The 17201-nt window shown below is 43.3% G+C and overlaps 1 protein-coding gene across 1 annotated transcript in view; it reads left to right on the forward strand.

Annotated features, from left to right (window-relative positions):
- The window catches only part of CARD11 (caspase recruitment domain family member 11), a 213658-nt gene that overhangs the window by 85058 nt on the left and 111399 nt on the right, over positions 1–17201 (forward strand). Inside the window, exons 9-11 of the mRNA XM_040357039.1 lie at positions 10849–11010; positions 13724–13772; positions 15125–15237. Coding sequence (XP_040212973.1) covers positions 10849–11010; positions 13724–13772; positions 15125–15237 — 324 coding nt within the window. The remainder of the gene's footprint in view (positions 1–10848; positions 11011–13723; positions 13773–15124; positions 15238–17201) is intronic.

Consider the following 17201-nt stretch of genomic DNA (forward strand, 5'->3'; position numbering starts at 1 on the left):
AATACTGTATTTATTGGCGTATACCCTGCAAATCAGTTGCAAATAGTGTGTGCGTGTTATACGTCGATACTGCAATTTGGGCTGCCTTGGAGAGAAGGGGGAGGGGGTGGGACAAGTGCCGTCAGATTTCATACATCGAGAATCTCCTGTTTACTCAGCGATCTCTGTAATAGGAAGTCCCATCTCTTGGGCCGGCATTGGACTAGTGTTCTGTCTATCATAGAAGCCGTCCAGGAGGCGGGAATTTGTATTAAAGAGACCGCTGAGTAAACAGGAGATTCTTGCTGTATGTAATCTGACGGCGCTCATCCCACCCCCCTCCCTGTGATGGCCATTGATCAGGCTGCATTCATGGCAATGGGGAGGCTGCAGATGGGCATTAATCAAGCTGCATTGATGGGCAATTGTAAGGCAACAGATGGGCATTGATCAAGCTGCATTGATGGGCAATTGTGAAGCTGCAGATGGGCATTGATGGGCAATTTTGAGGCTACAGATGAGCATTGATCAAACTGCATTAATCGGCAATTGTGAAGTTGCAGATGGGCATTGATCAGGCTGCATTGATGGGCACTGACCCTTATTATTCTTCAAAGTTCTTAATTTAAAATGTAAGCTTTTTTACTGAAACTTCCCTCTTAAAATGAAGGTGCATGTTATACGCCTGTGTGTGTTATATGCCGATAAATACGGTAGATAAGTAAGTAAAATATTCTAGTTAAACAATGTAACTGGTCTCAGTGATACAGAAGAGTAAAAAAAAGATGAATACAGCTACAGCTAAAAAAGAAATGGGCAGTGTAAAAAAAGTCTGAATTAAGAGGAACAAATTATATATCAGTTGTATAAGGTCATGGTATATGTTAAATCATACTAAAAAGATGATAAGAAGTGTAATTTTTAAAAGATATTATAAAGTCATATACAGGCTTTAGACTGTGCTCTGTTTGAGATATTTTAATTGGCAAAACTTGATTTTATATTTTGGATGCCGCGTACACACGATTGGTTTGTCCGATGGACCGTTTTCATCGGACGAACTGATCGTGTGTGGGCCTCATCGTTTTTTTTCCCATCGGTGAAAAAACGTATGCCATGTACACACGATCGTTTTTTGGCATGAAAAAACCAATGGGGCAGATCCACAAAGGTATTATGCCAACGTATCTCTTGATACGCCGTGTAATTAAAAATTTTGCGCGTCGTATCTTTGTTTTGTATCTTCAAAACAAGATACGACGGCATCTCGGCTAGATCCAACAGCCGTCGGATCTAGGCTGCAATTTTTCGGCGGCCGCTAGGTGGCGTTTCCGTTGAATTCCGCGTTGAGTATGCAAATTAGCTAGTTACGGCGATCCACAAACGTACGTCCGGCCGGCGCATTTTGTTTACGTCGTTTGCATTCGGCTTTTTCCGGCGTATAGTTAAACCTGCTATATGGTGGCGTACTCAATGTTAAGTATGGCCGTCGTTCCCGCATACAATTTTAAATTGTTTACGTCGTTTGCGTAAGTCGTTCACGAATAGGGATTTGCGTAGAATGACGTCACCGTCGTGAGCATTGGCTTGTTCCGGGTTAATTTCGAGCATGCGCACTGGGATACCCCCACGGACGGCGCATGCATGGGTCACAACATATTGACATAAAACACGCCCCATCACAGAGATTTGAATGGCGTGTCATTACGCCGCCAAAGATACACTACGCCGCCGTAACTTACGGCGCAAATTCTTTTTGTTCACCATTCACAGTATTTCATACTAAGAAGAGAAGCAGCTGTTAAATGTATTCTGATATACAGTGTATATAGTTTTGTATATACATTTTTTATATTTAAAATTAAATTTTATTTGGCGCTAAATTTACACTTTTCATATGATTCTCCAAGTGCAAGGGTACAGGTGAATGGATGTGTATGGGCCCCTTTCTCATTGACCAGAGGGACAAGGCAGGGATGTCCTCTGTCCTCACTTCTTTTTGTTCTGGCCATTGAACCATTGGCTGAGGCTATCAGCTCCTCTACAAATGTTGTTGGATTTCGCAGATCTACAGGTAAAGATAAGATAGCACTCTATGCGGATGACACTCTAGTGTTTCTGGGGGATACGGGTCCATCCCTGTCCGCAGTTATGTCCTTAATAGAATTGTATGGATCCTTCTCAGGATTAAATTATTAACTGGGATAAATCCATAATTCTGTTTTTGGACCCTGTGAGTTTGGAGCATCCACACCAGGTTCATCGGATAGCCCTGGTTACATACATTTAAATATTTGGGAGTGGTAATTACATCAGATATTACAGAATACACAGAATACACTCTCTCTTATTGTCAAATTTAGACAACTAAGCAAAACATGGAGTAAATTCCGTTGTTCATGGTAGGTAGGGCGAACTTGGTGAAGATGGTGTGGATGCCCCAGATGCTATATATACTACACAACTCCCCCATATGGTTGACGTTGTGATTATTTAGGACTATCGATTCTGTTTTTAGGGACTTTGGGGTAGATCCACGTACATCAGTGCATATATAGACCGGCGTAGCACATCTCATTTACGTTACGCCGGCTCAACTTAGAGAGGCAAGTACCGTATCCTCAGAGTATTTGCGCCCAACGATGCGCCGGCACAACGTAAATTACGAGGCGTAAGCTGGCGTAATTGAAAATAGGAAGGAAGTGGGCGTGTTCCATTGAAATGAGCCGTGACCCCATGCAAATGAAGGCCGGACGGCGCATGCGCAATGACGCTGACTATGTTCAGCGCCTCTCTGCGAATGCTCAGAACTCGGCCCGGCGTAATCAGTGAGATACAAACTAGGCCCGGCATAATTAGTGAGATACGCCCAGGGCATAAATGCACCCAGACATGCGCCCGTCCAGTGCAAAAGTACATCCGTTTGTCCCCCCCCCCCCCTGAATCAAGGTGCTTTTGTCCTTTTTTGTGCAGGTTTTTGTGCAGGTTATTCTGTTAGAGCCATGTCTGCTCCAGCAGCAGAGAAGAAGCGCAAGCACAATTAAAACCCACAAGAGAAGGCCATCATTATCAGGGCCATGGCCCTGAATGATCGTTACCTCCATGGGCCAGAGAGTGTCAACACCACCCAGGCCAGGAGGAGGGAGATGCTGGCACAGATCGCAAATGATGTGAAGGCATTGGGGAGAGAGACCAGGACCCCCAATGAGATCTTAAAAAAGATCAATGATCTGCGGCGTGTGGTGTGAGGTAATCCTTTCTTGTATTAAGAGAGGTATGGACTCCAGAGACAGAGATATAATTTTGCCCCTGTACAAATCATTAGTAAGACCTCATCTGGAATATGCAGTTCAGTTTTGGGCACCAGTTCTCAAAAAGGACATCGGAGAACTGGAGAAAGTGCAGAGAAGGGCAACCAAACTGATAAGAGGCATGGAGGAGCTCAGCTATGAGGAAAGATTAGAAGAACTAAATTTATTCACTCTTGAAAAGAGGAGAATAAGGGGGGATATGATCAACATGTACAAATATATAAGAGGTCCATACAGTGAACTTGGTGTTGAGTTATTTACTTTACGGTCAACACTGAGGACAAGGGGGCACTCTTTACGTCTAGAGGAAAAGAGATTTCACCTCCAAATACGGAAAGGTTTTTTCACAGTAAGAGCTGTGAAAATGTGGAACAGACTCCCTCCAGAGGTGGTTCTGGCCAGCTCAGTAGATTGCTTTAAGAAAGGCCTGGATTCTTTCCTAAATGTACAGAATAAAACTGAGTACTAAGATTTGTAGGTAAAGTTGATCCAGGGTAAATCCGATTGCCTCTCGGGGGATCAGGAAGGAATTTTTTCCCCTGCTGTAGCAAATTGGATCATGCTCTGCTGGGGTTTTTTGCCTTCCTCTGGATCAACTGTGGGTATGGAGTTGGGTGTATAGGATTTTACTGTGTTTTTTATTTTGTTTTTTTTTATTTTTTGTGGTTGAACTGGATGGACTTGTGTCTTTTTTCAACCTGACTAACTATGTAAGATGGCGAAGATGGCCACTCATGCCAGGGGCACTGGAGGGGGACCAGCCACTAGGGAGACGCTCAGTGCTGAGGAGCGGGTGGTTGCCCAGTGCCTCCACAGGCATCAAGTGGAGGGAGTTCCTGGATTTGACTCCATTGAGGAGGCCTTGAGGACAGGTAAGTGTGTTTTATTTTCTATCTTCTATCCACCCCCACAGCATGCAACAAGTGTGTGGATCCTCCAACCTATGAATGTTTTGTGTCATCCACAGATGTGCAGGAGGGTGCTGGGCCATCTGGCCAGTCCACAACCTCCCCTGGACATCAGGCTGCCTCTGACCACCTGGCTAACCCGGAGTCCTCTGTGGAGGGGAGTGGCCACACTTCTCCTCAGGAGGAGGTTGAGGAGGAGGTGATGTCTGGCAATGAAGTGAGGCTCCATTTGGAGGAGTCTTCCCCTGGTGCTGGCGCCAGTCAGGCCTCCATCAGGGGTAGCCCCTCCTGCTTCCCCCCCAAGGGTCTCCCCTTCTTCTAGGCCCCAAGCCTCATCAGGACCCAGGAAGGCGACCTGGAAGAGAAGGGGGGTGGCAGACGCCCTGCCTGAAAACATCCGGAGGGACCAGGCCCGCCAGACCCGCCATCTGGGTGAGGTGGTGAGGAGAATGCACCACATGGCAGACAGCATGGCCTCCATAAAGGAAGCTGTGCAGGATGTGGCATGCAACTCATCAGTTCTGGTCACCTGCATGGCTGATATGCAGGCCACCACAGCAGGTGTGGGTGAAGATGTCTGCGCCCTCACAGAGGCTGTCAGGGCCAACACGGCAGCCATCCAGGCGGGGGTGAGGCTGCATGAGGACACCAATGTGGTCCTCACCAGCATCGCCCTGGCGTTGGAGGGCAGGCCGCCAGGTGTGCTGAGACCAGGGGATGCTTCTCCTGATGTCCCCCCCCAATGAGTCTCCCCTGAGGAGCCGGGCCGTGGCCGCGGCAGTCGTAGGGCACGGCAGCGCCGGTAATTTATTATTTTTATTTTGACTCAGGTTATGAGTATTTTATGTATATTTTTCTATTTTGACTTATTTTGGTTATGAGTATTTTTAGTTTTTTGTAGCCCAGGCAGGCTACAGTGTGACTGATGTATGAATGTGGGGATGACATTCCTGCCGGAAAAGGGGTGCCACCCTCGGTTGTTGGGGAGAAGGGATCCCCAGGACCAGGGAGAAGTGATCCCTAGGTCGGTCTGAATAGTGTATGAATGTACAGCAACATAATTGGAGCCTTGGCGCGGCGTTGCTGCTCACAAGTCCTGAATGCGTGCATGTGTGCATTGTGCTTGTGCCATGATGAATGTGTGGGTTTAACGTGCAAAGATGCCTACTGCGAGGCATCTCCTGACTGCTCTTCCCTCAGAAGACGGGGTAGCCTTGGTCAGGGGGGGATTGTCTGGTTCAGGGGTCAGGCCATCACGTATGTCAATCTCCAGGCCCTTTCTCACGGGTGAAGTTGTGCAGCATGCAACATGTACCGATGATCTGGCACACAAAGTTTGGGGAATACAACATGGTCCCCCCAGACTTATCCAGGCATCGGAAACGGGAATTCAGGAGGCTAAAGGTGCGTTCCACCACTCCACGGGTACGTGCGTGTGCATCATTGTATCTTTGCTCTCCTGGGGTTTGGGGATCCCGGAATGGAGTCATGAGATGGGGCCCAAGTGCATATGCAGAGTCACCTGGATGGGAAAAGACAGGAGGATGTTAGTCGTGCATGTGCCCCTCGTGATGTCTGCATCATGGGGGAGGACAGTCATGCCTGACACCCATGTCACTCACCAACCAGCCAGCTGTCCCCATACACGTTCTGTTAAAATTCTGTTGGGATGGGGTTATGACGGTATATGTAGCTGTCATGTCGCGACCCTGGGTGTTTGGCACGGACGTGCCATATGAGGCATTGGGCATCGGCTATCACCTGTACGTTGATGGAATGCCAGTGCTTCCGATTGCGGTAAATGTGCTCGTAGTGCCACATGTGTGCAATCAATGGCCCCCACAGTGCGTGGGAATCCTGCAATTCTGACGAAATCCCGAATTGCCTTCACCCGCAGATGCTCCTGGGTGGGTCTGGTGATTTGGTTGGCCATGCGTCTGAGGATTGCGGGCACAACCTGGTGCACACATCTGCTAATAGAGGATTGTGCCATCCCAGCCACAACTCCACTTGTACGCTGGAACGAGCCACTGGCAAGGAAATGGAGTGTTGCCAGTACCTTGACCAGTGGCTCCACTGCATGTGAGCGGTGTGTCTGGCTGGTGATGTCATCATGCAGGGTTGTGGCTAATTCCATGATGGCAGTAGGGCTGAATCTGAAGATGCGATACACCTCAGAATCACCCATGCCAAAGACGTTTATGCGTGGTCGGTATATCCTCTCCCGTGCCCTCCTCCTCCGTGCCCTCCTCCTTCTACACGCATCTAAAGCCAGTAGTATAGCTATGACCATGGATGCCCCTGGCATGTTCGCATACAGATTGTTGTCCTGCAAGTGTGGGTGCTCAGCTCGTCCCTAACGGTGCTGCTGAAGCTGACCTGCACACGTCTGGTGCAAAGTTAAAGCTGCTTTTATGAGGGGTAACTTTAGACCGGACGTACAGCTTACGCGCACAGCGCGTAGCCTGCGCCGGACAAACGTACTTTCGTGGACCGCCGTATCTCCCTCATTTGCAGATTTTCATAGCAAAACAATGGTGCGTCCAGCGTATATTTGCGCCCACGATGCGCCGGCGCAGAAAAATGACGTCGGTCGGAAAAACCTATTTTTAGGCGTATCTCGTTTTGGGGATACGGCGCATAGATACAACGGCGCATATTTACACTTACGCCGCGCATCTCGAGATACGCCGGCGTAAGTGCTTTGTGGATCTGCCCCTTAGTGTGGAATGGTGGAAAACCTAGAATTAGATTAGAAACATTACAACAGCTAAGGGGGGAATTGCGATGCCCAACCCAAGATTATATTTTATTGCATCACAATTACAACACTGGCATGGCTGGGAGGTAGTGAACAGGCAGGACCCTACACAGAAGATAATAATATCACAACTTAAAAAACACACTTTAGTTCAACTAATAGTAGCTCACCACTTTTATAATAAAAGAAAATTCCCTACTTTTTATTTGATTCATAGGGTATGGGGAGCAGTCCGAACTATTACTCAACATAAGGGCTATACGAAACATATGCCTATATGGGACAACTACTACATCTATGAACTGAATAGACTTTCCGAATTTTCGGATTGGAAAAAAGCGGGTATAATATTCCTGTATCAGTTATATGAAGGGGACATTTTACTTCCTTTTAAAATATTAAAAGACCATTATCAGTTAACGAATAAACATTTCTACCAATATCTTCAAATGCGCCACACATTACAGACTCAGAGCTTAAAAATCCAACTACAGTATAAACACTCTAAAATACTATCAAAAGCAATTTCGGTTTCTCGCACAAAACATTAATAGGAGACCTTTATTCTAATTTACAAATAATAGAGAACACTTAAAAACATAAAAATCGTTTTGCAGGGTGACAAGGAGACATAGAGGATCTAGGTGAGGAGGATTGGACACATGCCCTGGAAACACTTCCCAGGACATCCCTCTCACCCTCCCAAAGGTTATCTCAGCTTTATATCAAACACAGGGCTCATTATACCCCACAAAAACTCTATGCTTGTGGAAAATATATAACACCATTATGCCCGCGATGCTCTTTATTTAATGGTTCTCTTATCCACATGCTCTGGCGATGCTCAAAGCTTCATCGTTATTGGGAAAAATATTTGTAATCTTAAATTTATTATGCTCCACTGAGATAATAGGAATGTCTAAACTTGCACTACTGGGCATAATCCCTGATGGAACATTACCAGGACAGAGGCATATTATGTGGATAAGATCCCTATATTTAGCACGTAAAGTTATTTTACAAAAATGGTCATCTGTTGATCGTCTAACCCATAAACAATTGATTGAGAAACTTAATTATACAGTTAAAAGAAAAAAAATAATATATAAGCATAAAGGTACACCTCAAATGTTTGGTAAAATATGGTCATGCTGGATAGATCCTAGTAATCCACTATATGATAGTTTACCTAGTGGAGAGGAGTGAGGTAGAGGAGATAGATGGGAGCAAAGAGTAGAAGAGAAGAAATCAGTGTGTGATAGAAAGATAATTCAATATTTTTTACTTTTTGCTATAATAAATATCCCCAAAAAATATATAAAACATTTTTTTTCCTCAGTTTAGGCCAATACATATTCTTCTACATATTTTTGGTAAAAAAAATCTCAATAAGCGTTTATTGATTGGTTTGCGGAAAAGTTATAGGGCTAGATTCAGAGACAGTTACGCCGGCGTATCAGTAGATACGCCGTCGTAACTCTGAATCTACGCCGTCGTAAATTTAAGCGTATTCTGGAAACCAGATACGCTTAAATTAGGCTAAGATACGAGCGGCGTAAGTCTCCTACGCCGTCGTATCTTAGGGTGCATATTTACGCTGGCCGCTAGGTGGCGCTTCCGTTGAGTTCGGCGTAGAATATGCAAATGACTAGATACGCCGATTCAGAAACGTATGTGCGCCCGGCGCATTTTTTTACGTAGTTTACGTAAGGCTTTTTCCGGCATAAAGTTAGTCGAACAAATAGCTGGCCTAGCCAATGTTAAGTATGGCCGTCGTTCCCGCGTCGAAATGTGAAAATGTTACGTCGTTTGCGTAAGTCATCTGTGAATGGGGCTGGACGTAATTTCCGTTCACGTCAAAACCAATACGTCCTTGCGGCGTACTTTGGAGCAATGCACACTGGGATATGTCCACGAACGGCGCATGCACCGTTCATTAAAAACGTCAATCACGTCAGGTCACTAGTCATTAACATAAAACATGCCCCCTGTTCCACATTTTAATTAGGCGCGATTACGCCGGTACGCGCTACGCCGCCGCAACGTATGGAGCAAGTGCTTTGTGAATACTGCACTTGCCTCTCTAAATTGCGGCGGCGTAGCGTAAATAACATACGCTACGCTCGCACAAACTTACGTCCCCCTACCTGAATCTAGCCCATAGCGTCTACAAAATAGGGGAATTATGGCATTTTTATTAATATTTTTTTTTTTACTAGTAATGGTGGCGATCAGCGATTTTTATCATGACTGCGACATTATGGCGGACACATCTGACACTTTTGACACCATTTTGGGACCATTGTTATTTTTACAGTGATCAGTGCTATAAAAATGCACTGATTACTGTGAAAATGACACTGGCAGTGAAGGGGTTCACCTGCAGGGGGCGCTGAGGGAGTTAAGTGTGACCTAAGGGAGTAATTCTTATGTGCGGGGGCATGGCTTGGTGTGTGACGTCACTGATTGTCGTTTCCTATGACAGGGAACAGACGATCAGTGACACTCTCACTAGGAAGAACGGGGAAAGGATTGTTTACACTTACCTCTCCACATTCTTCAGTTCTGCGACCCGATCGCAGGACACCGGCGGCGATCGGGTCCACTAGTCCCACTGGCGCAGTCACGGAGCTGGACTCTTAAAGGGGACGTACCTGTACATGCTTATGCCCAGTCGTGCCATTCTGCCGACTTATATCGGTGTTAGGCGGTCCTTAAGTGGTTAATGATTGATATTACTGGTGATCAACTTGATGTGTAAAATGTATCTGTGTCTCTATGTATCTATGTATCTATATATCTATGTTTTGTTTATTATATGCTAAGCTAATTTAGTCCGAGAGGTGCAAAGTTTTTTTGTTTTGTGTGTTTTTCTATTTTTGATACTTCATAGATTATTTTGACATATTTGTATGTATGTTTAATAAAAAAAAATAATGTATTTGATTAAAAAAAAGAAGGCACATATACAGGCCCGTCTGAAGTTTGCCAATTAACTTTTAAAAGATTGAGAGAAGGATTGTGAGAAAGCACTGTGATAAGATGAGACCAATTGAGCTCTTTAGCATTAACTCTGTGATCAGTCTCCAGAGTATGGGAGTTAACCCCTCAGTAGCCAGTTCCTAGAGCATGAGCATCAAGACATTTGGTAATTTATTGAAGTGTACAATCCAATGTGTTTACAATTTCATTCTTACATACCAATATCAATGACCTTTCTAGTATGTAATAAATTAAAGCGGTTGTATAGGCTAGCTTATTATGAAATACTTACCTTGGAACGAGGCGTCGGTACCGATGCCAGGCCACACCGAGGAAGATGACATTTCCCCTTGGCGTGTCTTCCGGATATCGCGGCTCCAGCGCTGTGAGTGGCTGGAGCCGCGATGACGTCACTCCCACGCATGCGCACGGGAGACTTCTTTTCGGCAAGGTCCGGCGGCTGCCGGGCCTTAAGCCGAAAATCTCCAGTGCGCATGCGCCGCTGCATTCAGCGGCTAGTTGCGAGGGGAATATCTCCTAAACCGTAAAGGTTTAGGAGATTTTTTTTACCTACAGGTAAGCCTTATTATAGGCTTACCTGTAGGTAAAAGTAAAAAAACCCTATACAACCGCTTTAAGTACCATAATTGATAATTTTAGTAATGCTGATAATGTACTGTATTAGGTAGCATGCTAAAAAAAAAAAAAACACATTTTAAAGTTTTGCAAATAATATATAACAAATAATGCTCTATGTTACAATATCTTAGATGAATAAAAAGGCAACAGAAAATACTACAAAAAAATTACCTTTTTTATGACATTATGACTGTATACAGACCTGCAAAATCAGTACTTTACAAGCTGGGTTTATTGTTAATTATTTTTGTTAAACTTTCCTCAATAGAGTTTGCCAAGAAATCTGCACATCATCATGTCACCGGGCTCAAAGACTAGTGGTCAGGAGGCTGAGGACTCATCTGATTCTATGGGATCTCCTGATGAAAAATATTTCTTTAACGGTGAATCAAAGAAAAGAAGGAGGATGAACCTAAAAGGCATTCCCCAAGTGTGTTTTTCAGCCTATATATAGTCTTTACCAATGGAAAAAAATGCTTGTTGGGCATTAAAGTAGAAGTAGTGTCCCCAGTGGAAGATTTCCACTTTATTTCCTATCTAGGGACAACCCAAAATTTGGGATTTTCTTTACTTTCACTTTCAATAATAATTGTAAACCATTAATGGGGCACAGACAGCAATACAAACTGACAGGGGTTCTAATCCCACTACACTCTTTTCAAAAAAGTTTTGCATTTAGTTATACTTGAAATGTTTAATTGTACGGAGTTTTTCTTTTTATATTTTTGCAAAAATTAACAATAAAAACAATGATTTACATACAGAGATCAATAAAGTGGAATGCCAGCTTAATACTAAAATCACCATATATTCCAGTAATTTATCCAATAAAAATTAATTCAAATACAGATAATATCATTGCATGGAACTGTCTTTATATTAGCTTCCTGTAATCCCCTATATAGAAAACTTCAGACTAAAAGAAGGAGGGTTGCACATTTGTATTCGTCTACTGCTGCTTGTTACAATAGTCCTTGGACAATATCATCAATGTTCTTCTGCTTCATTGTCCAATCAGCAAGAGGAGATGGGGAGAAGGTAGATTTTAAAATACACTCAATAGGTGCATATTTATAATGCTGTAAATCTGACATTCACTGCAGGTGAATCTCCCAAGTGCATGTGTTTTAAATGACAGCGACTGATTCACCACCAGTGAATGGTTTGGTGTTTGGTGAATTTCACACTCACTGCTTTATAAATAAGACCAGTGGTGCTCTTTGCCACATAAGGGTTTACAGGTACATAAACATTAAAGAATTAAAGAAAACTGCTACCTTGTTTCCCCGAAAATAAGACGTACTCCGAAAATAAGCCATAGCGGGATTTCGACGCAAGATCGAAATATAAGACATCCCCCCGAAAATAAGACGTAGCGATGGCGTGTTGAATCTCCGAAAATAAGACGTAGTGATGGCGTGTCGTATGCGTAGCGGCGCGGGCGGGAAAACAAGACGTGATAGGCGTACTGTACTGATGCGGTGCTCAGGAGCTGTAAAGAAGTCGTGCAGCCCTTCTTATCTGCTCTACGGTATCTCTAAGTGACCGGAGAGGTGTCGGCAGCCCCATAAATACGGTAAGGTCGGCTCCCCCTGTCAGGTGAAAGTGAAAGTAAAAAGTCTCCTCAGTGAAGTGAGGAGAAGGACGCTCTGTACTCAGGGGAAGAAGTAAAGCTTCTCCCCAGCACTAGCCAGCAACAGTCTCTCACCCCACACAAACACCAGGGTATAGTTGAATAAATGTAGATTGTTGTACCATACTGTTGTACCATACTTGCCGGTAAAAAAAAATAAGACATCCCCCGAAAATAAGCCATAGTGTGATTTCTGGAGGAAAGATAAATATAAGACGGTGTCTTATTTTCGGGGAAACACGGTATCACTCTTGAGAAGATCTGATTAAAAATACCTAGTGCATGGGATCCCATGGGTAACCACATTCAGGTCTGAACAGATTAATTTGAACAAAATGTTCTTTATAAACAGCTGTGCTAGCTGTCTGGACCGTATAACTAAAATGTTATATGGTCATTCCACTGTAATTGGTCTACTCTAGACCTGTAGAGTGATCCATCTATAGAATATCAGCACTACAAAGTACTTGACTACATATCTCTGTCAACATTAAAGGTAAGAAATGACGAGCAAATGTCCAGTTGACCTCTAGCTAGTTTACTTAGGACCTTGCAGACCAGGCAGTGGGCAACCTTCCATAACGGAAACCCATTCACCATTCGCCAATACAGAATAGATTTCCTGTCTCTCACCACCAGTCAGCCATTTGGTGGGATTTATTGGGGATTCTGCCTTCATTTATGTGCAGTGGATGCAGAAAAGATGGAGCAAAAAACTTCATATCCCTAGCATTATGCTTCCATACAAGGACAACATCAAATAAGGAAGTGTTGTATTGCATAATACTTCCTCAACAGAGTAAGGAAAGGGATTGGTCGGCACTCAGGATGACATCCAAAATAGTATTGATTTATTCAGTACATGTACAAAGTTGTAAAACATCCTGCGCATTTCAGACGTCCTTGGTCATCATGGCTCATCAGGGAGAGAACTGCAGAAATCAACTGCTAAGGGGTGACAAACCCCTGAAGGCCAATGGTGAATCCCTGGTTACATGATTTAACAAACTCATTCCCAATCAAATGTATTAAAACTTGTTTGCAGAATTTATAAGGTTTCTGTTCTGAACATAATACAAACATCTATTCCTCGTAGGGCCAGGCAGCTACAATATTCAAAATAGTAGGCAAGAGGAATGTTCTTCAGGGAGAATGTAGTCATTATTATAAGTGCTTTCATGCGGTCAGATGAGTCTGATGTCAGCAGAATGATCAGTCACAATAATAAACTTTTAGATGTTATTGTGATTCACAACACCCCATAACAGTATTCTGTGAATAAGAAGGAATTTATTCCACTCTCTTTAGTATATTCTTCTGAATAGCTGCTGTTAGAAAAATCCGCACAACACAGAAAAACGCCAGAATCTTAGATCTACCAATAACAAAAAAGTAGGTTTCTTGATCTTTGCGGAGTATAGAACTTTTGCTTTTTATGACCTTTGTAACATAATATTTATTTAAGAAAAATCTACATTAAACATTTTATCTCCTTTTTTCTGTTCTGCAGATTGTAAGAACAAAGTCTCCAGTATCCAACAGGCAAAATGGATTTCAAGGTTAGATATAAACATAGCTCTAAATCCTAATTTATCTAACCAGATATGTGTACTTTTTCATTGGGCGATCCCAAATGAACTCTCTGGGCCAGATTCACAAAAACGGGCGTATATTTAGGCGGGCGTAGCGCATCTCATATGCGCTACGCCGCCATAAATCAGAGTGGCTCCTAGGGTATCCACAAAGAACTTGCTCCCATATGCGGGCCGGCGTAACGTAAATCTGCCAGCGTAAGCCCACGTAATTCAAAGTAGGCTTGGAGTGGGCGTGTTGTATGGTAATCTGGTATGACCCCACGAAATTGACGCTTTTTACGAACGGCGCATGCGCCGTCCGTGGACGTATACCAGTGCGCATGCGCAAAATCACGTCGCAAATAGTCAATGCTTTCGACGTAAACGTAACTTACACAAAGCCCTATTCGGGAACGATTTACGCAAACGACGTAAACGACGGAAAATTTTACGCTGTGCCGACGTCCATACCTAACATTGCATAAACCTCATAGAGGCAGGAGTAACGTTACGCAGAAAAAAGCCTTACGTAAACGATGTAAAAAAATGCGCCAGGCGGACGTACGTTTGAGAATCGGCGTATTTAGCTAATTTGCATACTCTACGCGGAAATCAATGGAAGCGCCACCTAGCGGCCAGCGTAAATATGCACCTAAGATCCGACGGCGTACTAAGACGTACGTCAGTCGGATCTAGCCCACATTCATTCGTATCTTGTTTTGTAGATAGATAGATACGCCGCCGTAAGTTCTTTGTGGATCTGGCCCTCTGTGTTGCTGTAACTGCTTCAGAGAGGTCCCAGAAGCTGTGTGTTTCTTGCTAATTGTATTTTCTTTAATTTGATTTTCTTTAATTTGATAAGTTATATACTGTACTGTATATTGGATATAGGACCAGGCCAATGGGTAGGCACACAAGACTCCCACCTTTCATGCATTAAGAGGGAAATGTGAATCAGGTTTCCCTGTGTAAACTTTAGCCCAGACCTCACACTTTCTATTACACTGCCACTACACCCTTTCCAGCAATTCATTTCCTGTGGTTCAACTGTACTCTCTCGATCCTGTGGTTTCCAGGTATAGATATATTTAATCCACGGAGGTCCCTTTTTTAAATCAATGGAACTTGAGTTCAACAAGGAATCAGTAAAGTCATCTCCTATATTTCTACGTATAGGCATAGAATTAAGAGTTTGCTTTCTCAATTTATGTTTCCTCAGTGTTTTAATGTCATGTTTGATATTTGAGCAACCTCAGCATTTAGGTTGCGCACATTTTTCATTTGTAGTAATTAATGATAGTGTTAATATTATGACCGTTTTTCCCATTTTCATAAAGCTTCTGAAGATCTGGACAGCAAAATTGATTGCATCAATTGTCAAACGGAGTCAGTGTCTTGTAGGTCTGGATCATTTACCAATACTATTGTCAACAGTTCTGATATTTCCAAGGTAGTATGTTGATGAGTTCATACATTGTGTGTCTATTTTCTTGTCCAAAGCTCATTTAACCTTTTTGTGTAAATTACCAAATTATGAAGTTGCAAGTGTGAAAAATACAGCAAAATGTAGCTGTAGTGGGTATTGCATATCATGTGTTTTTGTCTGGCTACTGTAACTGTCCTAAGACTGTGTGCTATGTCACGTTAGTGTAGAAGAGTCGTAGAATTAATTTTCTTAGGAAAACTGTATGCAAATATTTGTGGTGTTGTCATTTTGAAAAACTGCATGGCGTTAGCTTTTGTAAGGGTTTAGGGGCCCACATCACAATCTCAATAAACTTGCATGGTAGACATGTATACTGTATATACATGTATGAGAAGTATTTTTTTATTTTGCAAAAAAGCATACATCTTTCATGCTTTATAATCATACCCAGTCTGAGGCCACATATAGTCTGTTTTCTTACACTCCCTTGGAATTCATTTACCTTGTGCAAATGCATCACTGGCAAAATCTCATTCAGAAGAGGGCAGCATCACTGACATCACAACTCCTATTTAGTGACCACCCTGGTCCTCATACAATGCCTCTCTTGCCTTCTTAAATGGTTTCCAAACAGCAACATTATGATATTTACATCCTGAACAGTAGCTACTGGGTGGGTTCAAAGACGCACAAGCACAAGCCTGTTACATAAGCAGATATATATATATATTTTTGCATCCTAAAATTTAAAAGTAATAACATTTGTGTAGTTTAAATTACTTATATTTTTATATGTTCTTATATATTTGTTGTAGAACTGAATGCAGACTATACAGTCTGTTTTTGTATTGTTAGGCCCCTTTCACACCAGGACGGGAGATGCGCTGACGGTATAGTGGCGCTATTGTTAGTGCCGCTATACCGTCGGAATTGCCGCGGAATTGCAGGGTTAATACTTACCACGGTGTTCCATTGTTTTCAATGGAAAGGAGCGGTGGAGGAGCGGTAAACACACCGCTCCTTCACCGTTCCAAAGATGCGACTAACAGGACTTTTTGAGCGGTCCTGCTAGTGCACCGCTTCAGTGTGAAAGCCTTCGGGCTTTCACACTGAAGACTGCAAGGCAGGAGTTTTTCAGGTGGTATTTAGGCGCTGTTTTTAGCGCTAAACCGCCTGAAAAATGGCTTGATGTGAAAGGGGCCTAAGTGATAACAGCATAGTACAACGTGTACTTATATACAGACTTATCTTTATTTGTTTTTGACAGCATGAATAATGAAATGCTTAAGTAAATGAGACACTGAAACTTACTGCACTAACCCTGTGCGGTCCAATAGGCACTGGAGTTAGACCCCATTACATTTATTAGTCAGCTTTCAGTAACCAAGATGGTTGACTCTATTTGTGTTGTTGTCTTGGAGTGTACGGCTACAATCACCTCAAATATGTTGTTGTCTTGGTCACTGTAAGCTCCCCTGTGACTCAGGCAGAATCTTATTCAGAAGGGTACAGCACCATTGATATAAATATGCCACCTGCACAACTGATATTGAGTGACCACATTGTACCTCATCCACTCTTCTGTCATTCAAGTCTGAGTTGGGAGACTTGTGCTTGAGGGATGTGGGTATTCAGCTTTGCCAGCAAAGACCACTAAAAGAAAGGCCCACAAGCAGCATATTTGCTGAGAGATTAAAGTGGTTGTAACCCCCCCCCCCTTAAAAATAAGTAAAAATAAACACCCTGCAAGATAAAGGCATAATGAGCTAGTATGCATAGCATACTTGCTCATTATGACTTACTTACCTGAGATCAAAGCCCCAGCAGCGGTCCTTGTTCTCCCCCTTCCGGCAGCAACATCTCTCCTGAAATGACTTCCAGGTATCGCGTGCTCCGGCGCTGTGATTGGCTTGAGCCGTGGTAACGGCACGTCTAACTGAAGCAACGGCACAACGTGCCATTGCTTCAGTGCGCATGTGCCAATGACT

The sequence above is a fragment of the Rana temporaria genome, chromosome 6 (assembly GCF_905171775.1).
Source record: "Rana temporaria chromosome 6, aRanTem1.1, whole genome shotgun sequence".
Classification (NCBI taxonomy): Eukaryota; Metazoa; Chordata; class Amphibia; order Anura; family Ranidae; genus Rana; species Rana temporaria.